General features: G+C 42.7%; 1 protein-coding gene across 1 annotated transcript; it reads left to right on the forward strand.

Moving 5' to 3' along the window:
• Positions 1-5448: 5448 nt before the first annotated feature.
• LOC138960103 (uncharacterized) lies at positions 5449-11775 on the forward strand. The gene is made up of 3 exons (XM_070331852.1): positions 5449-5537; positions 9077-9161; positions 10040-11775. The coding sequence occupies exon 3, from the start codon at positions 10065-10067 to the stop codon at positions 11490-11492; it is 1428 nt and encodes a 475-aa protein (XP_070187953.1). The 5' UTR covers positions 5449-5537; positions 9077-9161; positions 10040-10064; the 3' UTR covers positions 11493-11775.
• The last annotated feature ends 8 nt before the right edge of the window (positions 11776-11783 follow it).

An 11783-nucleotide genomic window follows, 5' to 3' on the forward strand; every position in this document is an offset into this window, starting at 1 on the left:
AACAAACACGTATGTGAGGGAATGGGACGAAACGAAATGATCAAAACGATCGCGGTATTCACAAGTGATGAATATCATGAATAACCATGCTATTGTTCACAGTCCAGTATACTCGGTCTGTTTTCAATTATAATTTGCACGCGAACTGTACGCGATTTGGTAACAACCATGTCCGTATGTGGGCCAGGTCACACCGTAAGTCCCAAGGGCGGATCAATTCACTTTGGAGGGGGGGGGGGGGGGGGGGTGGGGTTACAAAATGACTGCGAAGATACAAGTTGACGGCGCCGAAGGCATGCCCCCCCGGAAATTTTTTTTATCCAAAGAAGCAAAATAGAGCTATCTGGTGCATCCTGAGCCAATAAATTACCTCTTTTTTGGGGGGGGGGGGTTACGTAACCCGTGTAACCCCCCCCCCCCCCCCCCGATCCGCCCTTGCAGTCCGACACTTTTTCCAGTCAACATCTCACGAACGTTTAGATTCATGGCAAAACCATTCAGCCTGCTTGTCGCCCAAGAACACGGGCCAGAACCAGTGCACGTGAAGTCCGATCAGCTACGTCATCGTGGTATCGCTGCGAAACAAGAGACGAAGCCATCAACAAGAGACGAAGGGAGGGAAGTGAGCTGTTGGAAAGAAGCATCCAATCAAATCCTTACTTCCCCTGTTGATGGATGTGTGTGTGTGTGTGTGTGTGTGTGTGTGTGTGTGAAGGAGGGGGGGTAAGATCTGAAAAGGGGAGATTTTCGTGATCGTCGTCTGTCTGTCTGTCTATCTGTCTCTATAACTCTGTTTGTCTGTCTGTCAGTCTCTCTGTGTCTGTGTCTGTCCGGCGTCTGTCTGTCTGTCTCTGTCTCTCTCTCCTTCTCTCTCTCTCTCCTTCTCTCTCTCTCTCTCTCTCCTTCTCTCTCTGTGAGCACGCCACCAGTCTTTTATGTTTGTCTTTGCTACTGTGTGGATGTACGGAATGGTTGGGAATGAGAAGTGTTTCTTGCGAGAGTTTAAAACACGATAACACGACTGTTTTTGTCAAGAACGGTTTTCTTATTTAGAATGCAGTTTTGACATATATAGCTGTTACAAGAAATGCTTGGAGAAAGAGAAATATGTTGAATCAATTGAAAATAAGTGCAGGATTGCACTTACTCGTTTCCGCGCAGGAGTATCTGAAATCAACGCTCACAAGTTTAAGTACACATCAAAAGGAACGACTGGAAACTGTCCTTTCTGTTCAGCTGGCAAAGATAGTTAGTTAGTTGTTGCTTTTTGGGTCCAGCGGACCATGATAGGCCAAATCAGGACCCCCTGACAAAGATAAACACCATGTTGTATAATTGTTATATCCTTTTTTATATTTAGTCAAGTTTTGACTAAATATTTTAACATCGAGGGGGAATCGAAACGAGGGTCGTGGTGTATGTGTGTCTGTCTGTGCGTGTGTGTGTGTGTGTGTGTAGAGCGATTCAGACTAAACTACTGGACCGATCTTTATGAAATTTGACATGAGAGTTCCTGGGTATGAAATCCCCGAAGGTTTTTTTCATTTTTTTGATAAATGTCTTTGATGACGTCATATCCGGCTTTTCGTGAAAGTTGAGGCGGCACTGTCACGCCCTCATTTTTCAACCAAATTGGTTCAAATTTTGGTCAAGTAATCTTCGACAAAGCCCGGACTTCGGTATTACATTTCAGCTTGGTGGCTTAAAAATTAATTAATGGCTTTGGTCATTAAAAATCGGAAAATTGTAAAAAAAAATAAAAATTTATAAAACGATCCAAATTTACGTTTATCTTATTCTCCATCATTTGCTGATTCCAAAAACATATAAATATGTTATATTCGGATTAAAAACAAGCTCTGAAAATTAAATATATAAAAATTATTATCAACATTAAAGTGTCCAAATCAATTTAAAAACACTTTCATCTTATTCCTTGTCGGTTCCTGATTCCAAAAACATATAGATATGATATGTTTGGATTAAAAACACGCTCAGAAAGTTAAAACAAAGAGAGGTACAGAAAAGCGTGCTATCCTTCTTAGCGCAACTACTACCCCGCTCTTCTTGTCAATTTCACTGCCTATGCCGTGAGCGGTGGACTACGAGTATACGGTCTTGCTGCGTTGCATTGCGTTCAGTTTCATTCTGTGAGTTCGACAGCTACTTGACTAAATATTGTATTTTCGCCTTACGCGACTTGTTATATTTAGTCAAGTTTTGACTAAATATTTTAACATCGAGGGGGAATCGAAACGAGGGTCGTGGTGTATGTGTGTCTGTGCGTGTGTGTGTGTGTGTGTGTGTGTGTGTGTGTGTAGAGCGATTCAGACTAAACTACTGGACCGATCTTTATGAAATTTGGCATGAGAGTTCCTGGGTATGAAATCCCCGAAGGTTTTTTTCATTTTTTTGATAAATGTCTTTGATGACGTCATATCCGGCTTTTCGTGAAAGTTGAGGCGGCACTGTCACGCCCTCATTTTTCAACCAAATTGGTTGAAATTTTGGTCAAGTAATCTTCGACGAAGCCCGGACTTCGGTATTGCATTTCAGCTTGGTGGCTTAAAAATTAATTAATGACTTTGGTCATTAAAAATCTGAAAATTGTAAAAAAAAATAAAAATTTATAAAACGATCCAAATTTACGTTTATCTTATTCTCCATCATTTGCTGATTCCAAAAAAATATAAATATGTTATATTCGGATTAAAAACAAGCTCTGAAAATTAAATATATAAAAATTATTATCAATTTGATGTCGAAATCAATTTAAAAACACTTTCATCTTATTCCTTGTCGGTTCCTGATTCCAAAAACATATAGATATGATATGTTTGGATTAAAAACACGCTCAGAAAGTTAAAACAAAGAGAGGTACAGAAACGCGTGCTATCCTTCTTAGCGCAACTACTACCCCGCTCTTCTTGTCAATTTCACTGCCTTTGCCATGAGCGGTGGACTGACGATACTACGAGTATACGGTCTTGCTGAAAAATGGCATTGCGTTCAGTTTCATTCTGTGAGTTCGACAGCTACTTGACTAAATATTGTATTTTCGCCTTACGCGACTTGTATTAAGATCTTCGATCGAAATAGGCCTACTTGAAATGTTCGAGTTGATGTACTATTGCATATTAATCTGACCTTACACATTTTTTGCCTTGCACCTAGTCATAAACATTTATGAATTACAATGTTTTTATATAATGCGCTTATGTACATAAACTTATACTATTTCACTAATTATGTATTCATGTAGTAGAAGTTATTATGGTAGATTTAGTCCCTCTTTAGGGCGAGGGCCAGATGCAAAAAAGTATTCCTATGCTTATAATTCTGTTACCCTCGTAAAATAAAGAATTGTCATTGTCATTGTAAAAAGGTTATTGAAAATGATAAACCCATGATTACTGAAACAACCTCAGTGGATGAGCTTTGTGAATCTAAACATATTTTGTCCGATTCAGTAACTATTTCGGTGTTTTTTATATTTAGTCAAGTTTTGACTAAATATTTTAACGTAGAGGGGGGAATCGAGACGAGGGTCGTGGTGTATGTGTGTGTGTGTGTGTGTGTGTGTGTGTGTGTGTGTGTGTGTGTGTGTGTCTGTCTGTCTGTGTGTGTGTAGAGCGATTCAGACTAAATTACTGGACCGATCTTTATGAAATTTGACATGAGAGTTCCTGGGTATGAAATCCCCATACGTTTTTTTCATTTTTTTGATAAATGTCTTTGATGACGTCATATCCGGCTTTTCGTGAAAGTTGAGGCGGCACTGTCACGCTCTCATTTTTCAACCAAATTGGTTGAAAATTTGGTCAAGTAATCTTCGACGAAGGCCGGGGTTTGGTATTGCATTTCAGCTTGGTGGCTTAAAAACTAATGAGTGAGTTTGGTCATTAAAAATCTGAAAATTGTAAAAAAAAAAATGTATAAAACGATCCAAATTTACGTACATCTTATTTTTTATCATTTTCTGATTCCAAAAATATATAAATATGTTATATTTGGATTAAAAACAAGCTCTGAAAATTAAAAATATAAAAATTATTATCAAAATTAAATTGTCCAAATCAATTTAAAAACACCTTCATCTTATTCCTTGTCGGTTCCTGATTCCAAAAACATATAGATATGATATGTTTGCCCATGATTAAAAACACGCTCAGAAAGTTAAAACGAAGAGAGGTACAGAAAAGCGTGCTATCCTTCTCAGCGCAAGTACTACCCCGCTCTTCTTGTCAATTTCACTGCCTTTGCCGTGCGCGGTGGACCGACGATGCTACGAGTATACGGTCTTGCTGCGTTGCATTGCGTTCAGTTTCATTCTGTGAGTTCGACAGCTACTTGACTAAATGTTGTATTTTCGCCTTACGCGACTTGTTTGGTTATTGTTTTTGTGGCCTTCCCGCAATCACTGATAAAACTGGTTTTGCAATAAACGGTCTCGTCACAATTAAAGATAACGTAGTCTGCCTAGTCGAGTCACCAAGTTGAACCGTGCTGAAGCTCGGACTTTCGGGGGGGAACCCTCCCAACAGCATTGGGTCAAATGGGGCTGTATGGGGACTGACAACGGAGACGGACATGCGGCGAGCGAAAATCCACGGTGTAGGTGTTTCAGTATACGAACACTGTCGATGACACCCGAGGAAGATGACACGGTTCTCCCACTCAGGCGTTCAAGTTTTCAGTGTTTGATTTGAAACGAATTTAAGCTGAAAACAGATACTGAGCATTGTTCTGACCATCTTGTCAAGTCATCGGAACGTGTTGGTGACTGGGGCTGAATGGTCACGAACTGTGTACCGTGAGACTTAGGATCCATGGAGTGACCGACAGGTGGGATTGCACCGATTAGTTTACTGACAAAGATCTTCAAAACCGGCTGACTTTACTTCAAGCATTTTTTTCTTAATTCAGTTCAACCAACGTGGTTGTCGTGGTGTTCTTACTCAGCCAATTATTCTGAGTGTTTGATGACGATAAATAAAAGCGTTGCTTCTTTGTTGGTTTGTGAAACTTTTATTTCCATCTTTGGTGTACCGAACTATACGTTAACTCGCCCGTGCACAGTTTACTTTGAACACAGGCCAGGTGACGCCTGGAAGATTACATCCGGGCATTTTACAAACAACCTGGCTCTGATTGGCCATCTCTTTGCCAGGCAGAACAATTTCTTCTCTCCCTAGTCGCTTTCAAAGGGGAGTTTTGATTGGGTATTACCTGACTCGGTAGTTTGTGCATTTTCAATGTAACGGCAAAACAAATAGTCCTGCACGAAAAAGAGATTTATTTACTGCATCATATCTTACTTAGAAGTAGCTCGTATATGCTAAGCATTAGCATTTTATTCATATTACGTGAGAGATTGCCATAACGTAAAGTAAAGTATATAAATAAACAGCCAATGAGAGCGCTGTTTGCTGGGGTCACTAAGTGTTCACACGATGCAAGATGTTGGAGGTTTAGGCCGTCAAACTCTACAAAATCAACTATTGGGAAATTTGGGAAAAGTAACGTCTAAATCGCAAGTAAGTAGAATATTTGTGTGATAGTTCTGTTTGTGGTTATATTCTTAACAGTTATGTGGACAGATCGCAGCTGATGAATGCAAAACATTGGTGGATATCACCCCGGTTTCTGTCTTCAGACACTGATAATTTTCTTCAAAAACTGCGACAGAAATGGCGTTCAAAAGAAACTTTTTCATTGTCTCAGCTTACGAGTGCTTCTGTTATGCGATCGAGTGTTCTGTCTGAGTAATCTAAGGCTCGATCAATGCTTTTATTTGCATCTCGATGTGAGTACAGTTCAGCAAACGGCATGGTCCCTGCACGTGCCGCTGTAAACAATCGAGATCAGACCTGTGGTTGGACTGTGTGGTGACATACTTCATTGCTTTTGTTCAAGTGGATCCCAGCGTGTAGTCTTCATCTAACTGACCCATTGCACACCTCACCAAACCACGTTTACTGCCGCCCCGCGTCAAGTTCGATCAATGTTTACACACACAAACAGTGAAACACACTTTCTTTTGCATGGCCATTGGCCATCCCCATGATAACAGTCCAACTCCAAGTAATAACAAACCTGGTTTTCAGTTTCACAGTTTTAGCTTTGAACAGAGTAATCTGTGCTGGGGTAGGGTTAGGGTGGGATGGAGGGCTATGGTTTTACTTGATAGTTTTAGCTGAATGAAAAAAGCCTGGCTTTTAATTTTACATTGCAATCAAATCATTGATTCATAATCATCCGCTTGTTTCCATAGAGCGGGTTAATGGAGTCACTGATGGGGGATGTTGCTGGTATTTATTTTCTTCGTCAAAAATGCTGAAATGACCATAAGAGTTTTGGAAATATTTGGCAGTCTTTAACATTGCCTTTCTTGTAAGGCAAAAGCTATACGCACTCCAAGTGTGTACAGGATCGATGAGTCTGTATACACTCCGGCAATGAAAAACTCTGTTTCAAATCTGTAGCCAATGAAATGCCCCCTAACATTAGGCGTTAAAAAGTAGTGTCGAGGGTTGGCAAATAATGTATGTATTCACATAGTATACAACCGTTTCTAGGTCGATACACACTCCAAGTGTGTTCCAAACTCCGACAATAAATTGCCATGAACTGATGAAGCATCAGTTTCGTGTAAGTGTTTGTTTTTGTCTGTGTTTGTTACCAGCATACTTTGATACCATGAATCGAACGTGAAGCGTACCTTCGCAAAATGGCGTCGAATGACGCTCCGAGTATTGATGCGGTTCAGTGTCAAAAATCAGATCTACGTCACAGCAAAGGCCGTGCAGCATCATATTGTTTTCGTTTCTTTGTACTCTTATAATCAACTGCTCTGCGTTCCTATCGCAAAGTGGTGTCGAATGGCAAATTCGCTTCGCAACCGGAAGTTAAAGCCGGAGTGTATACAGTGGTCAGGTCTTGTATACACTCTGAGTGCGAATAGCCAGTGCGTTCTCGTAATGTGAAAAAGTTTGACCGCAAAGGGCACTTCTTTTTTTTTTATGATTTGAAATAAGTTTTGATCAAGCTGAGGTCAAATGGCTTCCCTTCTGGTGCAGACTGGTAAAACTTTTAAGGGGGGGGGGGGGGGGGGGGTAGTGGTTGAACCAGATAAAAAAAACAAGTCGCGTAAGGCGAAAATACAATATTTAGTCAAGTAGCTGTCGAACTCACAGAATGAAACTGAACGCAATGCCATTTTTCAGCAAGACCGTATACTCGTAGCATCGTCAGTCCACCGCTCATGGCAAAGGCAGTGAAATTGACAAGAAGAGCGGGGTAGTAGTTGCGCTAAGAAGGATAGCACGCTTTTCTGTACCTCTCTTTGTTTTAACTTTCTGAGCGTGTTTTTAATCCAAACATATCATATATCTATATGTTTTTGGAATCAGGAACCGACAAGGAATAAGATGAAAGTGTTTTTAAATTGATTTGGACAATTTAATTTTGATAATAATTTTTATATATTTAATTTTCAGAGCTTGTTTTTAATCCGAATATAACATATTTATATGTTTTTGGAATCAGCAAATGATGGAGAATAAGATAAACGTAAATTTGGATCGTTTTATAAATTTTTATTTTTTTTTTACAATTTTCCGATTTTTAATGACCAAAGTCATTAATTAATTTTTAAGCCACCAAGCTGAAATGCAATACCGAAGTCCGGGCTTCGTCGAAGATTACTTGACCAAAATTTCAACCAATTTGGTTGAAAAATGAGGGCGTGACAGTGCCGCCTCAACTTTCACGAAAAGCCGGATATGACGTCATCAAAGACATTTATAAAAAAAATGAAAAAACCTTCGGGGATTTCATACCCAGGAACTCTCATGTAAAATTTCATAAAGATCGGTCCAGTAGTTTAGTCTGAATCGCTCTACACACACACACAGACACACACACGCACACACACACGCACACACGCACATACACCACGACCCTCGTTTCGATTCCCCCTCGATGTTAAAATATTTAGTCAAAACTTGACTAAATATAAAAAGGAGAGATCAGGCAAAAGGAAATCGAGTCTTAAACCAACTAAAATTGTGTGTGCATGGCTGTCATTGTCAACAGCAGAACATTATTAGTGAATATTATTACCTGTTATTGAGGCAGAATCTCTGAATTAGTGAACAGTTTAATTTGTTACTATGCATTTTATTTTGACCAAATTTCAGGTTCTAAATATAAGATGGATTGATTAATCGAACATTTAATAAAAATTACCATAAAATACAAAACAATGATACCATTCACTATACAATGTACTAATAGCCTCAACTTTGGTCTAATTTAAAAATGAGCGAAGGAGCTATTCACAACAGACTTATACTTTATAGTAATGGGAGGACGAAACCTTAATTTTGTGGAGTTTGCTTTCTCAGAAGATGGCAGGGAACAAAATAATGTTTGAAAGTGTGTTTCCTTCCGCAAGGATGGAGAGGTTTGGAAATTTCCACTAGCCTGATGGGCGACTAACTTTTTCAATTCACTAGCCAACAGAAAATGAGAAATTACCTCTACCCAAGTTATAAGAAGCTATTGGCAACAGATCTATATATTTTGAAATAATATTGAAGTAAACAAGTGTACAGTTAAAACTGAACACTGCTACTTCAGAAATTAACAAACTTTCTGCTCACCATCTGGGCAAGTGAATTTTTCAATGGCCCAGCAACATTTTTTACTCAATCCCAGGGAATTATTCTGGCATCCCTGTTCGGGCATTGCAATCTATGGTGACTTGATCGAAACTTGCGTGATGGTTTCTGTTTGGTACACTCGAACATACCACCTACCCACTCCCTTAACTTCAGCCTTTGCTAGCGTATACAAGGCACACATCCCCACCTGGCTCCCTCCATCCCTCAAAAAGCATAAAACTGTGTTTAGCAGCAAGGAATGAGACATGGAACAACAGGAACTGAGAGTGTTTTGTAGGCCTGGGCTTGCTGCACAATCAATCTAGAGATACAGTAGCAATAAATTGAACAAATAACAATATCTTAGAACATTGTACTTAACTACATTGCTTTTGTTTTTTTCATTGCAGGTGTCCAAAGCTTGGTGCTTGCAAGTACCACAGCTATTTTATACAAAAGTATATCATGGACCTATGACACCATCACAGCAGAACGGTAAGACTAAGAGAACTGCAGATTTTCTCTGTTTTATATATATATTCATCAGGGTCATTGGTCAGACGTCCTGCACGGATGATGAGATTACTTGGTATGATGATAACAGGATGAGTGGGTTGGTTTAATCAGTTCAACTTCAAGGATCATGCTGTTTTCAGAGTAATGATTTTTGTACATGACAAAATTGGGTGGTTGAACATGCATTTATGGCTGACTAGCAGTAACACTGGGTTTGAATCCCATCAGGTTCAGAGTTTTCACGTACAAATACTAAATCATATTTGTCAGAACTGGTTTGTGACGTTCTATCGGGGATGACGGGCGCATGGTTCAGCTTTCAAATTCCGGCCCCGCATGGTGGGTAAAGGGTGGAGAATTTTTGGATCTCCCAGGTCGGAGTATGTTCAGACATGCCAGTGCCTTATCCCTTGCATATGTACATACAAGCACAAGACCAAGTGGGCACGGAAAAGATCCTGTAATCTATGCCGGAGTTTGGTTGGTTATAGAAACATGGAAATACCAAGCATGCATCCCCTAAAATCAGTGCATGGCTGCCTAAATCAGTAAATGGCAGGGTAAAAACAGTCATGCATGTAAAAACCCACTTGTGCAAAAAAAAAAAAAGTATCCATGAATGACCAAAGACCGAAAAACTCGGAATAACACTTGGTCAGTAAGAGCATTCTTGCCTGGATTGATGGCATATTGGTGTACATGTACTGTTATTAATATTTTCATTAACTTAAAAAAAGTGTGTTGATTTGAATGGAGAAGTTTTAAGTTTCCTTAATGTTTCAAATATTTCTGTTTCTCCTCTGAAGAAGCTGATGAACTGCAAGTAGTTCCTAAGAATTGTTTTATTGCTGTTTCAGGTAACTGATCTTCATCTGCCTCATTATGGCGGATGAACCCATACTAGGACTCTTTGACTCCGACACCAACTTTCTGGATGAGCTGACGGGCAGCGCGGGGGACCTGGGCGGGGTGATGTCATCAGACGGGGACGGCATGCTGGGGCAGACCATGCAGCCCCTGGGCTCCTCCCAGCAGATGGGCCCGGGCTCCACCCCCCAGAACCCCATGATGATGGGGCAACAGCCACCTCAAGGTCCCCCTGGAGGATACCAGCACATGGGCCCGGATGGTTACAGTGGGATGGGGCCTGGAAGCTCCGTGCCCGGTCATCCGCCGGCCAGTCAGTACAACGCCGCCAACCCTCCCTACTCCCAGTACTCGGCCATGCAGAAGATGCAGGGTCACCACGGCGACAGCATGATGGGCATGGGGATGCAGCAGCAGGGAGGGATGCAGGCCATGCAGCAACAGCAAAATCAGTTTGGGAGCCCGCCAGCCGGAGGAATGATGCCGCAGCACGGGGGTTACCAGGGATACGGCATGCCCATGAACCACCAGCAGCAACCCATGGGCATGATGGGACAGCAACAAGGCATGATGGGACAACAACAAGGCATGATGGGACAACAGCAAGGCATGATGGCACAGCAGGGTGGCGGCTGGAATCAGACGCAGACCAGCCCCACCGGGAACCACCCCCAGTTCATGTCACCTCAGCAACAGGGGTGCATGCCGCAGGGTATGAGCCAGGGCTACATGGGGCACCAGGAGTACGGCATGCAGCAGGGTATGGGTCACTACGGGGACAGCGCCTACATGCAGCAGCAAGCCTCACCCATGTCCAGTCCTGGAGGCATGAACATGATGGCAGGTCCCATGCAGCGACCGCCACGCCCCCAGTTCCAGCCACAGTCTCCTGTCAGACAGCCCAACCCCGCCATGGCTGGCTATGGAATGCAGCCCGCACAGCGTTACCCTGGCGACTACATGGCCCAGAGACCTGGCATGAACCAAGCGGCGTCTCAGCAACGTTACCCATACCCTCAAAGCTCTGGCCCAGGCCAGCCAGCTATGGGACCGGATGGCACGCCTATGGGTCATTACCCAAATCAGAACCCTACTAGCTCCTACATGTCCTCCTACCCCGGCGCCTCACACCCCACGGCCACTCCCTCTCCTCGCCCCCCTGTGCCGCCACAGTCAATGGCAGCAGGTCAGAGTGCAGGGATGGGTCAGGGGTCCTACGGTCAGTCCAGCCTCCAGGAGCTTGAGCAGCTTGTGTCACCAACGCTGTCAACAGGCAGTGGCATGCCCAGCAGCAACCCTTACCAGCAGATCGTGCAGAGCTCAGGGTCACCTGCGCAAAACATGCCCCCTCAGAGCCCAATCTACAGCTCAGCCAGTTTCCCCTCTACCACCCTCGCTTCTCCTTCTGCCCCCATCCAATCCTCCCCATCATGGGCCCGATGAGCCCCAACCCTACCATGCGCCAGGTCATGGGGCCGCAGCCAGGAGTGGCCATGGAGGTCCAGAGACTAGAGAAGCAGATCCAGCACCTCTTTAACATGCCCCAGACCCAGCAGATCTCGCAGCAGATGCTGGACTTGCAGGAGCGCCTGCGTATCCTCAGGGCTCAGCAGCAGCAGCAGATCATGCTGATGCAGCGACAGCAACAACAACAACAACAACAACAACAGCAGCAGCACCACCAGCAACTACCGCAGCAACCGCAGCAGCAAATGCATATGAACAGTCCCACGC

Source organism: Littorina saxatilis, linkage group LG1, assembly GCF_037325665.1.
Source record: "Littorina saxatilis isolate snail1 linkage group LG1, US_GU_Lsax_2.0, whole genome shotgun sequence".
In the NCBI taxonomy this organism is placed as follows: Eukaryota; Metazoa; Mollusca; class Gastropoda; order Littorinimorpha; family Littorinidae; genus Littorina; species Littorina saxatilis.